The sequence below is a fragment of the Schistocerca gregaria genome, chromosome 2 (genome assembly GCF_023897955.1).
Source record: "Schistocerca gregaria isolate iqSchGreg1 chromosome 2, iqSchGreg1.2, whole genome shotgun sequence".
NCBI lineage: Eukaryota > Metazoa > Arthropoda > Insecta > Orthoptera > Acrididae > Schistocerca > Schistocerca gregaria.
In genome coordinates this window covers 626,645,332-626,667,226 of record NC_064921.1, presented here as the reverse complement: position 1 = coordinate 626,667,226, position 21,895 = coordinate 626,645,332, and the positions used below count along the sequence as shown (strand labels likewise).

The 21,895-nt window shown below is 45.0% G+C and overlaps 1 protein-coding gene across 1 annotated transcript in view; it reads right to left on the bottom strand.

The window, feature by feature from the left end:
• The window catches only part of LOC126334635 (toll-like receptor 4), a 299,100-nt gene that overhangs the window by 8,948 nt on the left and 268,257 nt on the right, over positions 1 to 21,895 (bottom strand). Inside the window, exon 4 of the mRNA XM_049997073.1 lies at positions 7,909 to 8,688. Within this exon, the coding sequence (XP_049853030.1) occupies positions 7,909 to 8,671 (763 nt within the window). The 5' untranslated portion in view covers positions 8,672 to 8,688. The remainder of the gene's footprint in view (positions 1 to 7,908; positions 8,689 to 21,895) is intronic.

The following is a 21,895-nucleotide window of genomic DNA, read 5'->3' as shown; positions in this document are numbered from 1 at the left end:
CCACTGCTTGAATATTGCTCAGCGGTGTGGGATCCGTACCAGATAGGGTTGATAGAAGAGATAGAGAAGATCCAACGGAGAGCAGCGCGCTTCGTTACAGGATCATTTAGCAATCGCAAAAGCGTTACGGAGATGATAGATAAACTCCAGTGGAAGACTCTGCAAGAGAGACGTTCAGGAGCTCGGTACGGGCTTTTGTTGAAGTTTCGAGAACATACCTTCACCGAAGAGTCAAGCAGTATATTGCTCCCTGCTACGTATATCTCGCGAAGAGACCATGAGGATAAAATCAAAGAGATTAGAGCCCACACAAAGGCATACCGACAATCCTTCTTTCCACGAACAATACGAGACTGGAATAGAAGGGAGAACCGATAGAGGTACTCAGGGTACGCTCCGCCAAACATCGTCAGGTGGCTTGCGGAATATGGATGTAGATGTAGATCCAAGTGTCGACCACGCCCGACAGCGCTTAACTTCGGTGATCTCACGGGAACCAATGTATCCACTGCGGCAAGGCCGTTAAACAAAAATAAGATTTGTTAATTTTCTTATTAATGTAGGCGTATTAATTAATGCAGGAAATGCAATCGAAATTAGGAATATAACCAAATTCGGCTTTGCATTACAATGTCGACATGAAAATCTGTGCCGGGCTGGGACTCAGGCCCGTATTACCCCAGCTGTCGCCTTAAGCGCTTCGGCTATACAGTACAACAATCACGGTCAGTCCTAAACTTCCCTTTCTTGTCGCCCTTGTGTCACAACCTGCAATCGTGTGTATTTATTGAGAGTGGATGGCATCGCACTGCGAAAAAAAGACATGCATGCATGTCCGAAGGAATGTTATATCGTATTTCTTAATAACACAGGAACTGCTATTTCGTCTGTCCCGATTAAGGCGCGCTTACGTTTTACCAGTTTCTGTATTTTTATTTCGGAATTTAAGCTAGCGTTATGTACAATATTAGAAAGTAAATTTATTTCCAAATGTTTTTTATTCCAGTCTTTGATGACAATGTGAATTCTTTAGATGATGACCGGTTTCAGTCCTTAATGGCCATCCTCTGATCTATAATATACAAATATATACACCTAGTGAGCAGTGTGTCTTTCAACATAATACAGCAATATGTAGTGGTTAAGTACTTAAGATCGGTGCACACCTAAACAACATCCTGGCGGCCGACCCAACAGAGGGTCATTGATCTGTCCTTTTTTCAGTTGTCATGTAGACCTTTTATCTTTCATAGGCAATTTATAGGTTGCTACAGGCAATGTAATACGTATTGCTGACCGTAAATTCACCATAAAAAGGATCGGTCATATTTCCTTTTAATAATTTTATATGGGTAACTGTATTCGTCTTTTAATGTATCACAATTTAGTTTCTATGATAGTTGTCAATTTTAAAAGTTTGCTACATGTATTTTACATAATGTGTTTTTATCAGATTATGTTTATTAGCGTAAATGATGACTACCTCTAAGCCGACAGTAGCGACATCTAGGGATTATGTAGGCAAACAGATTTCTGGTAGCTACTGTACTTCACTAGCCATTGCAATAATGACTGTGTGGAAGATGCGGCCTATTCTACATCTTATTTTGGACCTATATGACGATGCTATGCTGATTATATTTATATGTTTTGACGATGCCATTATGGCCTTATTACTTTAGGACATGGTGTAAAAAAGGTACGTTTTACCGTGTTTTCTGTACATCTCCCTGATTGTATGATAGTATATTGTGAAACGTATTGCTGCATTATGTTGAAAGACACACTGTTCACTAGGTGTATATATTTGTATATTATAGATCTGAGGATGGTAATTACGGACTGAAACCGGTCATCGTCTAAAGAATTCATATTGTGACCAAAGGCTGGAATATAAAACATTTGACAGTATTGGATCACTGTTTGTATACGCGACCATGTCGCAGCTGGTAAACTTATTTTTCTATTTTGGAGTAGAAACGAGATATTACGAACTGCGTAATTTTACTATTGTAAATAGTTAAAATTTGATCATCAAGGTGGCCTTATAAAAATCGTGCATCTTAAATAAGGGCTATTGGGTATATGTAACATGGCACACGCTATTAAATTATTATGGGATTAGATAGTAAACGACACTATCAAATTAAACGTTGTTGTACTGTTGTAACGAAGTAATCTAACTGAATGTGACTTATTTTAGTACGTAAGTAGTAGTACTGAATAAAAAATTTAAGTAAGCAAAACAAATGCAAAATTAAGTACGAAAATTTCAGTTAAACTTGTAGTGAAATCTCATTTGTCACATTACAGGTAACAAAAGAATCAACATTTTCAAAACATAAGAACACACAATCTTCATGAACGTATTCCTTGCACGTCACAGGCACCCACGTACATAAAACTCGATCCATAAATCCCTTAGGGTAAGAGGGGGTGAAGATCTTTCCTGAACAGCACCTTGCAAGGCATCCCAGAATGATCAATGATGTTCATATCTGGGGAGTTTGTTGGGCATCGGAAGTGTTTAAACCTAGAAGACTGTTCCTGAAGCCCCTCTGTAGCAATTCGGGACGTGTGGGGTGTTGCTTTATCCTGCTGGAATTGCCCAAGTCCGTCGGAATGCACATTGGACATGAATGGATGCAGGTGATCAAACACGATGCTTACGTACGTGTCACCTGTCAGAGTCGTATCTAGATGTTTCAGGGATCCCATATCTTTCCGAGTGCACACGCCACACACCATTACAGAGCTTCCAACAGCTTGAACAGTCCCCTGTTGACGTGCAGGGTCCAAGGATTAATGAGGTTGTCTCCGTATCCGTAAACGAGCATCCTCTCGATACAACCTGAAAAGAGATTCGTCCGACCAGACAACGTGTTTTCAGTCTCAATAGTCCAATGTCGGAGCTGACGGGCCCTGACGAGGTGTAAAGTTTTGTGTCATGGGCCTTCAGCTCCAGAAGCTCATATCGATGGTATTTCATATGGTGACATTTGTTGATGATCCAGAATTGAAATCTGCATCAATTTGCGAAGTGGTTGCACTTCTGCCATGTTCAACGATTCTCTTCAGTTGTCCTTGGTTCCGTTCTTGCAGGATCTCTTTCCGGCCGCAGCAATGGCGGAGATTTCATGTTTTACCGGATTCCTGATATTGACGGAACACTCGTGAAACGGCCGTACGGGAAAACCCCCATTTTACAGCAGTCTCGGAGATGCTGTGTCCCATCGCTCTTGCACGGTCATACTCACTTAAATATCGATAATCTGCCATTGTAGCAGCAGTAAGCGATCTACCACTGCGTCAGACACTTTTTTCCCTTATATAGGCGTTGCCGATCGCAGCGTCGTATTCTGCTTGTTTACATTTCTCTGTATTTGAGTACGTTTGCCTATACCAGTTGTTTTGGTTCTTCAGTGTATATTCTTTACACGAGCCCTCCGTGACAGTTTCTCATCCAGGGGTACCCCTAGATGCTTCACTACCTCCTCTACGGGTAGAATTTTGTCCAAAAACTTTATACTCCATTACATGTCCTGGAAATGATCTTCGGAAGGATTGAGTCAGCATATGGAAAACTCCATTTAAAAAAGGGTAGTAACATAAGACTGCAATGTTAAACGTAGAGGAAACAACAGATGGGTGAAAAGAATTCATTGAAGGCCTCTATGAGGGGGAAAAGTTGATAGCTGGCTTCACAGAAGAAAAAATAGGAATCGACGTCGAAAAAAGGAGATGCCGTATTTAAGTCAGAATTTTAAAGAGCCGTAGAAAACATGAGCTAAAATGAGGCAGAAGGGATAGATAACATTCCATCGGAATTTCTAAAATCATTCGGGGACATGACAACCAAACGACTATTCATGTTGGTATGCAGAATGTATGAGACTGACGACGTATCATCAGTCTTTCGGAAAAACATCATCCAGACAATTCCGAAGACAGCAAGGGCAGATACCTACATAAACTATCTCACAATCAGCTTAACAACTCATGCAACCAAGCTGCTGACATGAATAATGTACAGATAATAGGAAAGAAAACTGAGTATCTATTAGACGAGTACTTGTTTGACTAGGAGAAGCAAAGGCACCAAGAGGCAGTTGTGAAATTGCGCTTGAATATGGAATCGAGGCTGAAGAAGAATGAAGACACGCTCATAGCATTTGACCTCGAAAAAGCTTTTGATAATGTGAAGTGTGAAAGATATTTGAAATTGTGAGAAAAACAGGAGTAAGCTACAGGGAAAGAAGAGTGATATACAATATGAACAAGAACCAACGGGGAACAATAAGACTGTAACACCGAGAAAGAAATGCTCGGATTAAGAAGGCTGTAAGCCAGGATGCAGTCTTTCGCCCGTACTATTAAATTCATATTGAGAGAAAGTATTCAAAGATTTAAAAGAAAAGTCCGAGAGTGGGATTATAATTCAGGGTGAAAGGATATCAATGCTAAGATTCGCTGATGACGTTTCTATCCTCAGTGAAGGTGAAGAACTCCAAAATGTGTTGAAAAGAAAGAACGGTCTAATCAATGTAGAATAGGGACTGAGAGTAAATCGAAGAAAGATGAGAATAAGTAGCAGAAATGAGAATAGTGAAAAGCGTAACATCAAACCAGGTGATTATGAAATAAGCGGAGTTAAGTTTTTCTGCTATGTAGAACGCAAAATAACGAATGACGGAGGGAGCAAGGAGGATATAAGAAGCAGACGAGCACTGACAAAGATGGCATTAGCAAAGAGAAATATAGATATCTAGTGGTACCAAACATGACCCTAATTTGAGGAAGAAGTTTCTGAAGCTGTATGTTTGGAGCACAGCATTGCATGACAGTGAATCACGAACAGTGGGGATACCGGAACAGAGGAGAATCGAATGTGTTGCTACAGAAGGAGGTTGAAAATCACATGGACTGTTAAGAAAAGGAACGAGGAGGGTCTCCACAGAATCGGCGAAGAAACACTGAGGAGAGGAAGGAGGAGGAGGAGGAGATCAGTGTTTAACGTCCCGTCGACAACGAGGTCATTAGGGACGGAGCGCAAGCTCGGGTGAGGGAAGGATGGGGAAGGAAATCGGCCGTGCCCTTTCAAAGGAACTATCCCGGCATTTGCCTGAAGCGATTTAGGGAAATCACGGAAAACCTAAATCAGGATGGCCGGAGACGGGATTGAACCGTCGTCCTCCCGAATGAGAGTCCAGTAGAGGGAGGAATAGAACGATGGGACATGGTGTTAAGTAGTCGAAAGTACTAGAGGAATTGCGGAGGGCATCAAACAAGTCAGAGGATTTTTTTAAAAAAAGTGTAATGGATATGCTTCCTCGGAACTGGCTACAGTTTTCTGCGACTAACCCTTAGACCCTGCCGGGCGGAGTGGCTGAGCGGTTCTAGGCGCTTCAGTCTGGAACCGCGCGACCGCTACGGTCGCAGGTTCGACTCCTGCCTCGGGCATGGATGTATATATTGTCCTTAGGTTAGTTAGGTATAAGTAGTTCTGAGTTCTAGGGGACTGATGACCTCAGAAGTTATATCCCATAGTGCTCAGAGCCATTTGAACCATTTGAACCTTAGACCCTGTTTCCTGCAAAGGCACTGTTTACTTCATAGCTGGGAAGAGAAGACGTTTCCGATGTACAAATTCTATTCCTTGACTTTCCATCGCCAGATTTGGGAGGCACATTGCCAATTTATCTTCGAAATGTCTCCCAGACGCGTAGATGGGGCACAACAACAGCGGATAGATTTTGTATATCGATCACGGCTTCTCAGTCTGGAAAATTAAACTGAAGGTCCTGGTATTACTTCTTATTTCTATACATGTACCTGCTGCAACAAGGACAAAACTGCCCCTTCCGACAGTGCAAGTCGAAGATCATGTTTCACAAACGCAAGGACACTACACAGATCTCTGTCGTAAGCAAAGTCTGATTGCCTAAAATTATGAGTGCTGTTGCTATGTTGCAGACATGGACTAATATCCACTTCTTTCTGTCATGCAGATAAGATGAAACCTATGAACTTGCCGTGTCTAGTATTTCAGTCGATTTTGACTTTTGTGTGAGATACACTATGACGATTTACACTGACCTGACAAGTCATGTGAGACCTCCTAATAACTCGTAAGACCTCCTTCTGACGAGCGGAGTGCAGCATCTCAACGTGGCATGGATTCAACAAGTAGTTAGAAGTCCCATGCAGAAATACTGAGCCATTGTGCCTCTATAGCGGTCCATAACTGCGGAAGTGTTGCAGATGCATGAAATGACCTCTCCATTATATGCCACAAATGTTCGATGAGATTCACGTCGGGCGATCATGGTGGGCAAATCATTCGCTGAAATTATTCAAAATCTTCTTGAAACCAATCGCGAACAATGGGGCTAGGTGACAGGGCACACTGTTATCCACAAATGTACAATCGTTGTTAAGGATCATGAAGTCCATGAATGGCTAGAAATGGATTCCGTGTAGCCGAACATAACCATGCCAGTTCAATGATCAGTTCAGTTCGACCAGAGGACTTAGTCCATTCCACGTAAACACGGCCCACACCATTGTGGAGACACCACCAGCTTGCACAGTGCCTTGTTGTCATACTGGGTCTACAGTTTTGTGGGGTCTGCGACACACTCGAAGCCTACCATAAACTCATACCAACTGACAGGCCACGATTTTTCATTAGTTTAGTATTCGGTGTCACGAGCCAGGAGTCTCTCTGCAGGCGATGTCGTGCTGTTTGCAAAGGCAAATCGTATCGGTCGTATACTCTCATAGCCCAATAATACTAAATATCGCTACTGTCCTAATAGATGCGTTCATCGTATGTGCCACATTGATTTCTGCGGTTATTTCACAGTGTTGCTTACCTGTCAGCCCTGACAACTCTACGCCAACGTCACTACTCTTGGTCGTTAAGTGAAGTCGTTGCAGCATTAGAAAACTGTAGCGATATGCAGGAAGATCTGCAGCGGACAGGCACTTGGTGCAGGGAGTGGCAACTGACCCTTAACATAGACAAATGTAATGTATTGCGAATACATAGAAAGAAGGATCCTTTATTGTATGATTATATGATAGCGGAACAATCACTGGTAGCAGTTACTTTCGTAAAGTATCTGGGAATATGCGTACGGAACGATTTGAAGTGGAATGATCATATAAAATTAATTGTTGGTAAGGCCGGTACCAGGTTGAGATTTATTGGGAGAGTCCTTAGAAAATGTAGTCCATCAACAAAGAAGGTGGCTTACAAAACACTCGTTCGACCTATGCTTGAGTATAGCTCATCAGTGTGGGATCCGTACCAGGTCGGGTTGACGGAGGAGATAGAGAACATCCAAAAAAGAGTGGCGCGTTTCGTCACAGGGTTATTTGGTAAGCGTCATTGCGCTACGGAGATGTTTAGTAAACTCAAGTGGCAGACTGCAAGAGAGGCGCTCTGCATAGCGGTGTAGCTTACTCGCCAGGTTTCGAGAGGGTGCGTTTCTGGATGAGGTATCGAATATATTGCTTCCCCCTACTTACACCTCCCGAGGAGATCACGAATGTAAAATTAGACAGATTCGAGCGCGCACGGAGACTTTCCGGCAGTCGTTCTTCCCGCGAACAATACACGAGTGGAACAGGAAAGGGAGGTAATGACAGTGGCACGTAAAGTGCCCTCCGCCACACAGCGTTGGGTGACTTGCGGAGTATAAATGTAGATGCAGATGTAAAATAGACCCCTGCGGAAAACCAGGTCCCATTGCTTCAAATTACAAGTACCTGTTGCTATGTTACATACATATGAGTAATATTCTCATCTGTCATGCTGTCAAGAAGTCTATAAATCACTCGTGTCTGGTACTTCACAATATTTTGAATGTAGACTGTGTATTTTGTGAAAGAGTATGTCGCTACCTTCGATCAGTGCCGACACGAGCTCCGTGAGCGTGGACTCGTTGAGGGCGTTCCCGCTGAGGGAGAGCGTGCTGAGGTTTCTCAGCGGTCCGAGCGCCGCGCTGTGCACGAAGTCCAGCTGGCAGCTGTCGAGGCGCAGCTCGCGCAGCGGCGACCCGGCCAGAGGCGCCAGGTCGCCGGCGCCCACGGCGGCCAGCGGGTTCTCGCTGAGGTCGAGCGCGCGCAGCGACGGCAGCACCCGCGGCGCCAGCGCGGCCGCCACCAGCGCCAGGCTTGAGAAACCGTTCTGCACGAGGCGCAGCTCCTCCAGCGCCTGCAGGCCGGAGAAGGCGTCGGCGGGCAGCGCGCGCAGCCGCGGGCAGAAGGACAGGGAGAGGCGGCGCAGGCGCGACAGCCCGCGGAAGGCGGCGCCGGGCAGCGCGCGCAGGCCGTGCCAGCCGTCCAGCCGCAGGCTCTCCAGCCGGCGCAGCGCCTCCGCGGCCAGCGTGGCGGCGGGCAGCTCCTCCGCGGGCGACGACAGCGCCAACCCCAGCAGCGGCCGGCCGCCGCCCACGGCCGCCGCCGCCGCCGCCGCGTCGGCCAGTAGCTGGCCGCTGCACAGGTAGCCCCAGCAGCGCACCGAGCCGCCGCCAGGTACGCCGCTCACGCGAGCGTCCTCAGCGCTGCAGGAGCAGTTGGGCCCGCGGTTGCTCTCCTCTCCCATCGCGCACACCGCCAGCAGCTCCAGCAGCAGCGCGGCCACTAGCCGCCGCCTGGCTACCATCGCCCCGCATTCTTCCCCTGCGCAAACAAAAAAATTATATGTATAAAAAAACAACGACATGGCTACGATGGTGATGATTGGGTGTAGCGACCCTTTATTCTATCCCGACTTCCTTATCTTGCATGAAAGTAGGAATGTTAATTTATCTATACATTGACTGGTATTGAGGGGTTTTGTTTTACCCGACTAGTTCTTAAATTAACCCCAGTGAGTCAGTACACGTATTGTCTTCCCACTTTTGAAGGAAAAAACCATAAGTAAATTAATACTAGTATTTCCAATAGAGCCGGCCGGAGTGGCCGAGCGGTTCTAGGTGCTACAGTCTGGAACCGCGCGACCGCTATGGTCGCAGGTTCGAATCCTGTCTCGGGCATGGATATGTGTGATGTACTTAGGTTAGTTCGGTTTAAGTAGTTCTAAGTTCGAGGCGACTGATGACCTCAGCTGTTAAGTCCCGTAGTGCTCAGAGCCATTTGAACCATTTTTCAATAGATTCTCGTTCACTTGTTTCAGTTACTAGTCTGCAATTTATTCTTGGTGAAAATCACGTAACCTAATTATTTATGAACCTAAATCGAAGTAAAGTTCAAGACGAATAGTCAGTTTCAAATTAACACGTTATTTTATTTAACAATAATTATTAATAAATCAGTTCATTCACACCATAGCATTCAAAGGGGTTCTTTGAATAAGTATGTAATCTCTCACGAACTATGATTACTAGTCGCATGAAGTAAAGCTTTTCCACTATCGCAATACAAAGTCCGAATCTGTCCAAAAATCGTTAATTCCGAAAAATATTTAAATCTTCAAACGAAGTGACGTTAAAGTCAGAGGGATTATTGATCACCTCCCCGTTCCTCTAATATGACAAAAAGTTCTAATTCTGATCTGAAATTAATGCTTCCCAAAAAAACAATCTCGTCGCGATTTATTCTTGCGCCCTGGTTTAATAAAGCTCCTATTGTTGCTTCCTAAAGCTGTACGTCCTAATCAAGTTCGAACAGACTAGAGGATAGAGACTGGACTATCATAATTAAATTGTGTGTCTATTTATAGTTTAGTAAGCGCTATCTTTGGCGTTCAAGACTAACGTTTTGTGACTACAATATTGATTTTCTCATATATAAGAATAACTAGTCATTTAACCATTTCTACCGTTTTCCCCCTCCCATCCTTCCAAAATTTATGATTAAAATTCTTTTCTTTTTCTATTATTTTCTACTATAGATTTCGCTCTATTTGTCTCTTATTTCTATTTCGTAAATTACTACTTGTGGAGGGGCTTGGGACATTTTCTGAATTTATATTTCGAGGGAATGGGACCTATTTTGGTTTATTAACACCGAGAGGTGTTGTAGGTGTTACATAGGATTCCAGCGTGATAAGCTGCTAGTTTTTATGAGATGGGCTTTCAGCAAGTAGTACATCACAGTTTTCTTTCGGTTAAAATAATTCGGCATTTGTTGTGGGACATCGTGTAATAATCCCCCTTCAGCCTTATAGTTTTATGAAGTTCAAATAGGTGGTGGTGCTGTAAGTAGTCCTCTGAATGGCATCTGTTACGGAGGTGCTTTCCAAGCAGAGCTGTCATTGACTTTCTTTGGGTGGGAAACCAGGTTATCGTAGATGTCTGCGGAAACATGGCAGTGAACAAAAGCACGGTGAGTCGAATCTCGCATCAGCGCAAGGTCGAGCAAACCTGTCAGTTCTCCCGTGTGCCGACCTTCCTCACAGGGCTATGACTCGTACAATGCTGGAATGTGCGGACACTCTTATTCGACGTTATCGACAGATCAGAAACAAACACCTCGCTGCACAACTGGAGTTCTGTTTTGGTACTGCTGACACACTCGTCCATTATTTGGAGTACTCAGAGATTTGCGCTCACTGGGTTCCCCGCTGTCTGACAGAAAACCAGAAAGAGCAAGCCTAACAGAAAACCATAAAGAGCATCGAAGGTCCATCTATTTGGCCCAATGAAACCTGTACTCCGCCGGAAGCAGTACGTGGATGATGTGGAGCTCATTGATGCAATAAGTCGTTGGCTTCGAGGTCGACCAGTAGTGGTACCATGCGGGTGTACAGCCGTACAAGCATACAGGTTCTCAAACTGCGTGAACAATTTCAGGATGTCGGATTGGATCATTCCCTCGTCATATTGACAACAAAGCGCTCAGAAATAGGTAGTAGAGTTTTGTAAGGCTCTTCTTCCTTGGATGAGTCTTCCAATGAATCTCAGCGTAGCATCTGCCTCTCTTAGAATTAGATGTATGTGTCCATTACACTTTAGAATGACCCGGTCGGTTACTGATAGATATTTCACGGTTGCTACTGTTTCCAGTGTTTTTCACCAGCAGCGAAATCGAACAGTAATGGATGTCTTCACCGATTCATCGCGCAATATACACTCCTGGAAATGGAAAAAAGAACACATTGACACCGGTGTGTCAGACCCACCATACTTGCTCCAGACACTGCGAGAGAGCTGTACAAGCAATGATCACACGCACGGCACAGCGGACACACCAGGAACCGCGGTGTTGGCCGTCGAATGGCGCTAGCTGCGCAGCATTTGTGCACCGCCGCCGTCAGTGTCAGCCACTTTGCCGTGGCATACGGAGCTCCATCGCAGTCTTTAACACTGGTAGCATGCCGCGACAGCGTGGACGTGAACCGTATGTGCAGTTGACGGACTTTGAGCGAGGGCGTATAGTGGGCATGCGGGAGGCCGGGTGGACGTACCGCCGAATTGCTCAACACGTGGGGCGTGAGGTCTCCACAGTACATCGATGTTGTCGCCAGTGGTCGGCGGAAGGTGCACGTGCCCGTCGACCTGGGACCGGACCGCAGCGACGCACGGATGCACGCCAAGACCGTAGGATCCTACGCAGTGCCGTAGGGGACCGCACCGCCACTTCCCAGCAAATTAGGGACACTGTTGCTCCTGGGGTATCGGCGAGGACCATTCGCAACCGTCTCCATGAAGCTGGGCTACGGTCCCGCACACCGTTAGGCCGTCTTCCGCTCACGCCCCAACATCGTGCAGCCCGCCTCCAGTGGTGTCGCGACAGGCGTGAATGGAGGGACGAATGGAGACGTGTCGTCTTCAGCGATGAGAGTCGCTTCTGCCTTGGTGCCAATGATGGTCGTATGCGTGTTTAGCGCCGTGCAGGTGAGCGCCACAATCAGGACTGCATACGACTGAGGCACACAGGGCCAACACCCGGCATCATGGTGTGGGGAGCGATCTCCTACACTGGCCGTACACCTCTGGTGATCGTCGAGGGGACACTGAATAGTGCACGGTACATCCAAACCGTCATCGAACCCATCGTTCTACCATTCCTAGACCGGCAAGGGAACTTGCTGTTCCAACAGGACAATGCACGTCCGCGTGTATCCCGTGCCACCCAACGTGCTCTAGAAGGTGTAAGTCAACTACCCTGGCCAGCAAGATCTCCGGATCTGTCCCCCATTGAGCATGTTTGGGACTGGATGAAGCGTCGTCTCACGCGGTCTGCACGTCCAGCACGAACGCTGGTTCAACTGTGGCGCCAGGTGGAAATGGCATGGCAAGCCGTTCCACAGGACTACATCCAGCATCTCTACGATCGTCTCCATGGGAGAATAGCAGCCTGCATTGCTGCGAAAGGTGGATATACACTGTACTAGTGCCGACATTGTGCATGCTCTGTTGCCTGTGTCTATGTGCCTGTGGTTCTGTCAGTGTGATCATGTGATGTATCTGACCCCAGGAATGTGTCAATAAAGTTTCCCCTTCCTGGGACAATGAATTCACGGTGTTCTTATTTCAATTTCAAGGAGTGTATTAAGTTTATTTACGCCAACGCTATGCTGATTTTCCTGCATTTACCTACAGTCTTCAGGCGTCACAGAATTCCTCTACACAATAGATTTGTCTGCAAAAAGTTCGCATGGCTCCAGCATTATCGACTAGTGAACAGCCGGCCGTGGTGGCCGAGCGGTTCTGGGCGCTTCACTCCGGAATAGCGCGACTGCTACGGTCGCAGGTTTGAATCCTGCCTCGGACATGGATGTGTGTGTTGTCCTTAGGTTAGTTAGGTTTAAGTAGTTCTAAGTTCTAGGGGACTGATGACCACAGCAGTTAAGTCCATAGTGCTCAGAGCCATTTGAACCATTTGAACTAGTCAACAATAATGGGCCTGCCGCACTTTCATGAAGTAGAGACGACCATGGTTAAAATAGATTAAAATAACAATAACCTCTTAAACTAAATAGGTGCAACAGACGAAGACCACAAACAGGATTTAAATTACAACACTGATCTCAAGAAGGCTACCAAATGCAGTAACAGAAAACACAGATATAAGCAACGCAGGTAATTGCCGGTAAATGTATTACAGAATAGCAGCAACAAAATATTGGATTACGTTACATGTCGTTGTTTCGGTCTTCAGCCTGAAAATAGGAATGAAGCACCTCTTCATTCGAACCTATCTTCTGCAAGTCTCATCAATATTTAACTACTGCAACCTACAGCCATCGGAAGTTGCTTATAGTAGCCAAGCCGTAGTCTCCCTCTAAAATTCTTACCCCCCCCCCCCCCTCAACCCCCCCCCCCCACACCTAACACTTAATACTATTACGAAATTCACGACTTTTTGATGCCTTAGAATGTGCTCTATCAATAGATTCCTTCTTTTAGTCAAGTTGTGTCACTTTTTTTTTCCAAGTCGACCTAATGCCACCTAATTAGTTATTCTATCTTTCCATTTAATAATTATGGAAACGTTATAGAGTGGGAGAACTGTAGTGTTGCTTGTCCAAGTCATTATCTGCTGGACACTAAAATATTTGATGAAATGATAAAGGACTAAAAAAACCACAAGGAGATCATAGAGGAAGATGTCATTATACAAGCGAAATATTCAGACACTTTTAGCCTTGGCGTCTGTCTGAACGCATTTAAATAATGAGTGATGGTCGCCACTTAAAAGTGAGAGTCTGTCAACATGACTTTGACGACCTCACTTCGTTTGTCCCCCCCTCCCCCCACCCCTCCTCACTCACACACACACACCGTCCTCCAGAGTACACGCGTGAGTCATGTCAGGGTCTAGCCCGCATGTTCCAGTTTCATATTGAACGTGAGTACTTCATCAGCAGCCAGAGTTCACTATTCAATAAGTCAGTTACATAATCGCTGGAACTTGGGACCTGTAAACACAAACTAAGCCAACCAAATCGTATACATAGGGCAGGCGCTCGAGTGTCTTTTACTTGACTTGGCGTAACTGTCAGGCACGTTGACGTAACATATCTTTCCGCAGTCTACGTAACGCCACTATCACTTGCTAACAAAGATATAAAATAGTGGCCAAATACAACTAACTGAATAGAATAACTGGTGTTATCGAAGCTGTAGCTTGACAGATCCTGTTTTGTAATTCCCACGGATGTAAAGAAAACTGCGATACTCGTCTTCAGTTCCGACCGATGACGTATTGAAATCGCGACAATGTACACAACAAACGTCGTATCATTGGCGATATTCTGAAACATAAATAACCCAGTCGGTCCCGATTATCAGAATTTACTTACCTGGAAAAATATTTCGAATTACAACTATTATGAGCAATCACATACAAATACGAGAAACATTTCTGGCAAAGAAAATGATTCAAGTGTCGTATAAACATGTTCTACGCCTGTAACAGGCATCACGGACGCAATACAATCAAATCAAATGTTCATCGTAAATAAGTCTTAGCTAGTATCGAAAAATACACTTTAGATTAATAGCGGGGCTGCAATACATAATTTAGTTAATATGTACTTGTATGTATCAAGAGTGACTCGAAACCATTAACACCCAAGAAGAACTGTTTATGGGAAGCAAAACGAAACGAACAACGTAAGAAAGCCGTTCAGCTGTAGTGCGGCTCACTAATCATCTAAGCTAGTACCGAAAAATACTCTTTAGCCACTTAAGTGGAGAATGGAATACGCAGTTACGAATATATACTGTATGTACACACAAAGACAAAAAAGGTCGCCCCACGAAGAAATTATCCGAATGGGACGGAAATCGGTAGATGTGATGTACAAATGCATAAAATTTTCAGATAAACTCAGACTTATTCAAGAGAAAGAGCTTCACAAACTGAGCAAATCAGTAAGGCATTGGCCCACCTCTGGCCCTTATGCAAGCACATATTCGTCTTGACACTGATTGACAAAGATGCCTCCTGAGAGATATGGTGCCAGATTCTGTACAATTGGGGGGTCAGAACGTCAGTATCGCAAGATGGTTGGAGGAGCCGGCCCATAATGCTCCAAAAGTTCTCAATTAGGGGCAGATCCGGTAACCTAGCTGGCCAAGGTAGGCCCAGCATGGCTTGCCACGAAAGGATGCTGTGGATGACAACCGAGGGGTCCTGCTACGAATTCAAATAGGACCCCAGACCATCAGTACTGTTTTTTGGGCCATATGGCAGGTGACAGGTTGGTATCCCACCGCTGCCCAGGGTCTCTCCAGACACGTCTAGAATCTCATTAACTGAGTGTAATTGTCTTTCACTGATGAGATCCACTTCGAGCTGAGCCCCAACGACCAGTTAAGGCGAGATTGACGATGCCCGGTATAACGGTGGGATTCCAATCTCACAGTCGCACCCCAAGCGGCCCGACACCAGGGAGTGATGGTCTGAGGTGCCGTTTCTTTTCAGAGCAGGACCCCTTTGGTTGTTATCCGCGGCACCCTTACAGCATAGGAGTACGTGGACGACATTCCACCCCCGTTTTGCTTCCCTTCATGACAAGTTATCCTGGGCTTACATTTCAGCATGATAATGTCCGCCTGTACACAGCCAGAATTTCTACTGCCTGTCTTAGTGCTTGCAAAACTCTGCCTTGACCACCACCGTTGCTGAATCTCTGTGCAATTGAAAACGTTTGGATCATTCTGGACAGGGTCCTCCAACCATCTCGAGATTTTGACGATCTAACGCGCCAGGGAATTTGGCACGATACCCCTTAGGACATCAAGCAACACTATAGACCAATGCCAACCCGAATAACTCGTCATCTGTTTTTCTGTATATATACAACTCATCTACCGATTTCTGTCACATTCAGATAATTTCTTCGCGTCTTAGAGTATGTGTATCGTGAGTAAATCGAAATGGTTATCACAAAAATAATTTTAAGTGTTTATCAGAAACAAAACGAATTGGATATCGTGGATATAGTAAAGAAGCACTACATCTGTATTAGCTATTAACGAGGGTACTAGCATACGGAATAAGTTCACAGACATGTGAATGGCTCGAAGACTTCTTAAATTATAGAACCCAGTATGTTGTCCACTACGGTGAGTGCTCAGCAGGGACAAGGGTATCGTGAGGACTGCACTAGTGAAGTACTGTAGGACCACTGTTGTTCTCTATTTACATAAATGATATGGCAGACGGAGGGGGGGGGGGGGGCGGCAGCAATCTGCGATTATTTGCTGATGATGCCGTTGTGTACTGGAAGGTGTCGAAGTTGAGTATGAGCCGTGGTCGGCTCGCGCTGATGCTGTTTTTTTTCTTTTAGCATTTTCTCACCATCGAGTGGTGAAAACTGGTTCACCTGTAAAGGAGACTGCATATAGGATACTGGGGCGACCTACTCTTGAGTACTATTCGAGTGTTGAGATCCGGACCACGTCGGATTGAAGGAAGACACCGACGCAAATCAGAGGCCGGCTGCTAGATTTGTTGCCGGTAGGTTCGAACAACACGTAGGTGCTACGGAGATGCTTCGGGAACTGAAATGGGAATCCCTGGAGGGAAGGCGACGTTCTTTTCGAGAAACAATTCTGAGAAAACTTAGAGAACCGGAATCTGAAGCTGACTGCCGAACGATACTACCGCCGCCAACATACGTCGCGCGTAAGGAGCACGAAGTTAAGATACGAGAAATTAGGGCTCATGGTGAGGAGTACAGAAAATCGTTTTTCCCTCGCTCTATTTGCGAATAGAACAGGGAGGGGGGGGGGGGTGGCAAGCAGTGTGCATCCCGCGACGCGCCGTACGGCGCCTTGCGGAGTGTCTATGTAGATGTAGAGTAGGAATTACGATATATACATTACGGATAAAGTAAAATACATATTTATCGTAAAGAAAAAAAGACTGACCTATTAAATATTATTATTCTCTACGTAACAGAAGCGACAGTATTTTGTTTCTCACTAATAGGAGAGAGAATAAATACAATTTGTCTCGGAAACAACGGAAATATAACATAGGCCTATAGTGCTATAAGGAAAAGCGTCCGTGGCGCGCTGCATGTTTCGAGCCGCCTTTCAACTCTACGACGGCGTTTGTGGAGACCACCACAGACCTTGTGTAGCAAAGAGAGAATGAATAAAATTTCTCTCGGAAACAACGGAAATATGACAACATAGGCCTATAGTGCTATAAGGAAAAGCGTCCGTGGCGCGCTGCATGTTTCGAGCCGCCTTTCAACTCTACGACCTAGTATAGCAAAAATGTGAATCACCCGAAAAGCGGACACATTTCCATTCATCGGGGTCGGATCCAAATAGTCCCGTGCCCACTACAATCGTAACTGACTGTGTCGTTGGGTCGACATGTGAACACGTATAGGTGATCTGGTGCGGAGCTCCACGTTCAACAGTGTAAGATGAACGGTGTGCTCCGAAACACTTGTGTAAGCACCAGCGTTGTGCTCTTTCGGCAGAGATACTACAGGCCTCCATCCATCATACTTTACACAGCAGGTAAGCATCCGAACCCCACGTTCTGTGAAGAGTCGTGGACGTTCAACTACTTGGCGCCTACTAGTAGTTTCACTGTCCTCCTACCTCTTTCCGTAGTTCTCACGACAGTAGCACGTCAACATTCGACCAGCATCGCCGTTTTCGAGATACTGGACTTCACAGGTCTTGCGTAATAATAATCTGCCCTTTGTCAAAATCGGTTATCTCAGTGGGTTTCCCCATTTGTGGCCCGTATCTTCCCCCATTTGTGTCTGCTCCGCTTACACACTTTAGTTACCGCATCACGCGCCCTCAACGCCACCAGGTGATATCCAACTTCGCGGTGGGCAGTGGTCATAAAGCTTCGGCTTATCAGTCTGTGTGTGTGTGTGTGTGTGTGTGTGTGTGTGTGTGTGTGTGTGTGTGTGACATGTTGCACCATCTTGTTGAGACGAAATCGTCGCCGTCCACTATTAATACATTTCCGTTGCCACCTCCAAAGAAGTACGGCATCATTGCGCCCTGAGCCCAGACACTCGATATGGATCTAATGGCTTCTCTACAATACTCGAGGCTTCTGTGTGTGTCAATTTGAACAATTTTGGTTGTTCGCGAAGCCATTTAACAGGAAGCGCTCCTTATCAGTGAACATCATTTACTTGGCGGAAATGTTGTCCATTCTTCGTATCGCAAGCACCCAATGGCAGAAGACTCAGCGCTTTTCGTGTCATTTGGCTTCGGTTCTTGTCAGTTGGGTTTTACAGTCACAAAGGTGCAGATAATCTTCCAGAATTCGTTGGATGCCGGTTCTGCAAATATACAATTGTTGTGAAGTCGGTGAATAGGTTTCGGAACGTTATTACTCAAGATGCTGATTTTTTCCTAAACGAGGATGCGACGAGGTTTCAATGTGAACAACCGAATGGGTTTTCTCAAATTTTGCCATCAATCTCATCACAGTCGGCTTATTCGGCACATCACGTTGACCAAATATTCAATGGAGTTTGCGAACGGTCTCTGCACAATGTTCATCACGTTTGTAATAAATTTCGAAGATGACAAATTTGGGTCGGTCGTGAAGTGCTATGTTACTAACCACAAAGAAAATAGAAGTAAATCGTGCAACTTTCGGTGTTACCAACTTATTTGAACAGAAACGGCTGGAATTTTAATAGTTGCATTTTTTATCAGACAGCCTTTATATGGTGATAACCAGAAATTGCAATACCAACATCAGCTGACTGAAAGTTTTCTTGACAGAAATGTTATTTCTGCTGTCGAAACTTAACCTTACGTTCTTTTCGTCGAGACTCAGTTTTCGCAATCATACGAAAGTAGCGAGGAACCATTCTTTGAAGAAACTTTTCAGTCCTATCTTATAACTTGTCATGGATTGTACTATATATACTCCTATATTGTAAACTCTTCTTACTCAGTGTTTTTATCATAGCGAATTTGACGTTTCTAGTAACCGAAATACTGTATTTGCTGTAAAATTCTTTCCTATAAGGGGGCGATCCAAAAGTTTCCGATTGACAACGGTGCTGCAGCGTATGTGCAATGTAGTGCGGCTCGGACGCGGGTACACAGCCACCGACGTGTATGTGGTATTCGCGCCTTCCCGACGTGCTTACGGTAAATGCTGAAACGCCAACAGTGGTGACGTTACTACCAAATGCGTCCCAATAGGACCAACGCTCTGTTATTGTTTTCCTGACTGTTGAAAGACAAACACTGGAAGACATCCATCGGAGAATGAAGAGTATGTATGGGGCAGCATGTGTGGCATCCATCCTCCCCTCGTCCCAAGAAGTTCAAGAGCCAGATATCCACTGGAAAAGTGCGACGCTCACCCTGTTCTTTGGTTACAGAAGCCCATTACTTATTGATTTCAAGGAACCCGGTACCTCCATCACAGGAGAATGGTACTGCGCAACGCTGGAGAAATTACGGTGTGCAGTTAAGGCGAAACGTCCATGTAAAGCTCAAGTCCCCATATCGCTACGAAAAGGAATCTGTCGAACTGCAGCGTCAATAACACCAATTCTTCTTCGTTGTCAGTTGTGTATGGCCTTTATTTTATATCTTTGGTAGCAAGTGACAGAGACGTTACGAGACTAGTGAAAGATATTTTACGGCAACGCGCCTGACAGGTGGTGATGTGCTCGTGTAATTACTGACACGTGAGACTGAACAAGAAGTGTGGCACCGATGAGATGTTGGGTAGAAGTACATAAGTACTTCAAAATCAGCAGAAATTGTTCGTTGTGGTTGTTGACTGGAACATATTTAGCTCAAGTGCTGCTTGTAAAGCGGTCCATTCAACAGAATGTCTCTCCTTCAAACGTGAACGTGAGTTTGTTAGTACTATGATTTAATTTGTGAGTCGGGAGCGTGTGGTAAATCTCTTGTTGTATCACAGACTGTTTCCGCAACGTTTCTATGGCAGGAGAGGATCTCTGCGGTTAATAAAACGGTTGAGTAACAGAAACTGGGGTGCGATCTTCTCGGAAAAGTTTGAAATGTTTAGCGAGCAACGAGGAAAGTCACGGCCTCCTTCCACGAAAGGCTGAACACACAGCGACCATCTCTTGGTATCTTACGAAAATCTGTAAGTTGCAGTCAACGAAATGCGTCAGGCCAGGGACTATATTTCTTACATTCTGTACAGGGATACTAGAGGCTATTAAGAGGATAGCAAAATATGAATATTCGTAACATGTATACACTAAGAACTGGTAGCCTGACTTCGTTATCTGACTGCTGTGTGAAAGTGTAATTAGTTCATGTATAGATTGTATAAGGAAATAGTAACTGTGGACTGAGCTGTCTGTATTCAAATACGATTGTGACATTTATCACAAACATTATTTTCGATATTTAAGACTGTACCCACGATAGACTTTTCTTCACTATCCCAGCAAAATTTCAGTGTACCGGAATATAATGGACGGAGAAAGACACAGAAGGAACCAGCCTAATGTGAGACTACAGGTGGGCGAATTCACTCACCGCTCAATGAGCACTCAATATTCGTTTGTATGCGAAATGAGAAATATAATACTGGGGGCCAGTGGATACCAAAAAGCCGAGACAAGACATATAGTAGACAGCTTACACATGCCCCATTCCTCACAATTTTGGTTGGCTATTGTAGACTATTATGTTTGATATCTCTTGTAACAGAGTGGATCCAAAGACGCTTGTTTTTAGATTACAGAAGAATGGAAAAACTTGTGGAAGCCAACATCGGGGAAGATCGGTTTGTATTCTTAAGAAATTAGGAACACGTAATCCAATATTTACGACGACATATCCTACAGTTATAAAAATGTTAGAGGAGGGCAGACCTAAGTTAGAGCATTTCTAGATTCAGATAAACTTTCGATGATATTTACTGGAATATACTGTTCAAAATCTTGAAGGTAGAGCGAAATGTTATTCGCTTCTTGTAGAGACACCAGAATGAATTTAAAGAGTCGAAAGACATGGAAGAAAAGCAGTGGCTGAAAGATGTGTGAGACAGGGTTGTTGTTCAGACTGTACGCTGAGTAAATAGCAGAAGAAACCAAGAAGAAATATGGAAAGGAAATTAAAGTCAAGGACAACAAATTAAAACGTTGTATTTTGCTGATGACATTGTAATCCTGTCAAAGACTGGAAAAATCTTCGAGGAGTAGTGGACCGAAGGATATTGTCTCGAAAAACGGTAAAGGTTCACATGAATCGAAGTGAAACAAGGTAAATCAGATATGTGGACCTAAATTAGGCATTGCTGAGAGAATTAGATTAGGAAATGAGATACTAAAATAAATAGATAAGTTTTGTTATTTGAGAAGGAATAACTGACTATGGCCAAAATAGAGAGGATATAAGATGCAGTCTGGCTAGAGCAGGAAAGGACAGGAAAAAGAGGATTTCTTTAAGATCTAATACAAAAATTTAAGTTCCAGGAAGTGTTTTGTAACGGTCTAGTAACATTGCGACCACCGCCTATGTTCGACGCCAACGTGCCGTAATCTCTCACAGATGGTAGCTGGCAGCCCTAGCTGTGGAGGGTAGTTATATAAGGAGCGCCGGGGGAACGCCGTAGACAGTGCAGTCGTTGACGTAATGCGGAATCGAAGCGATTTATTTGGCGTCCAAACCGGGATGATCATCGGCTTTCGGGCCAAGGGCAGACATTTTCAAAATGGCTGTCTGTAAAACGTCCCCTGCTGCCGTTTTTAACTATATTGTGCGTGGCAAAAGGGAGCTATCGAAAAGCGGCGCCGAGGCAAGCGTGGTGCACTGTGGGTCGTAGTTGACATGTGTGAGCGGCAGTTGCGGAGATGAGTACGAGCGAACAGACGTGCAGCTGTCGAGCACCATACTGCCCAGATGAACCAAGCGGCTACAAACAGTGCCTCCTAGACGGCCATTCAGCTAACTTTGCTGCGTGTGGGCCTCCGCAGCAAGCGCCTGGTTGGTGCTCC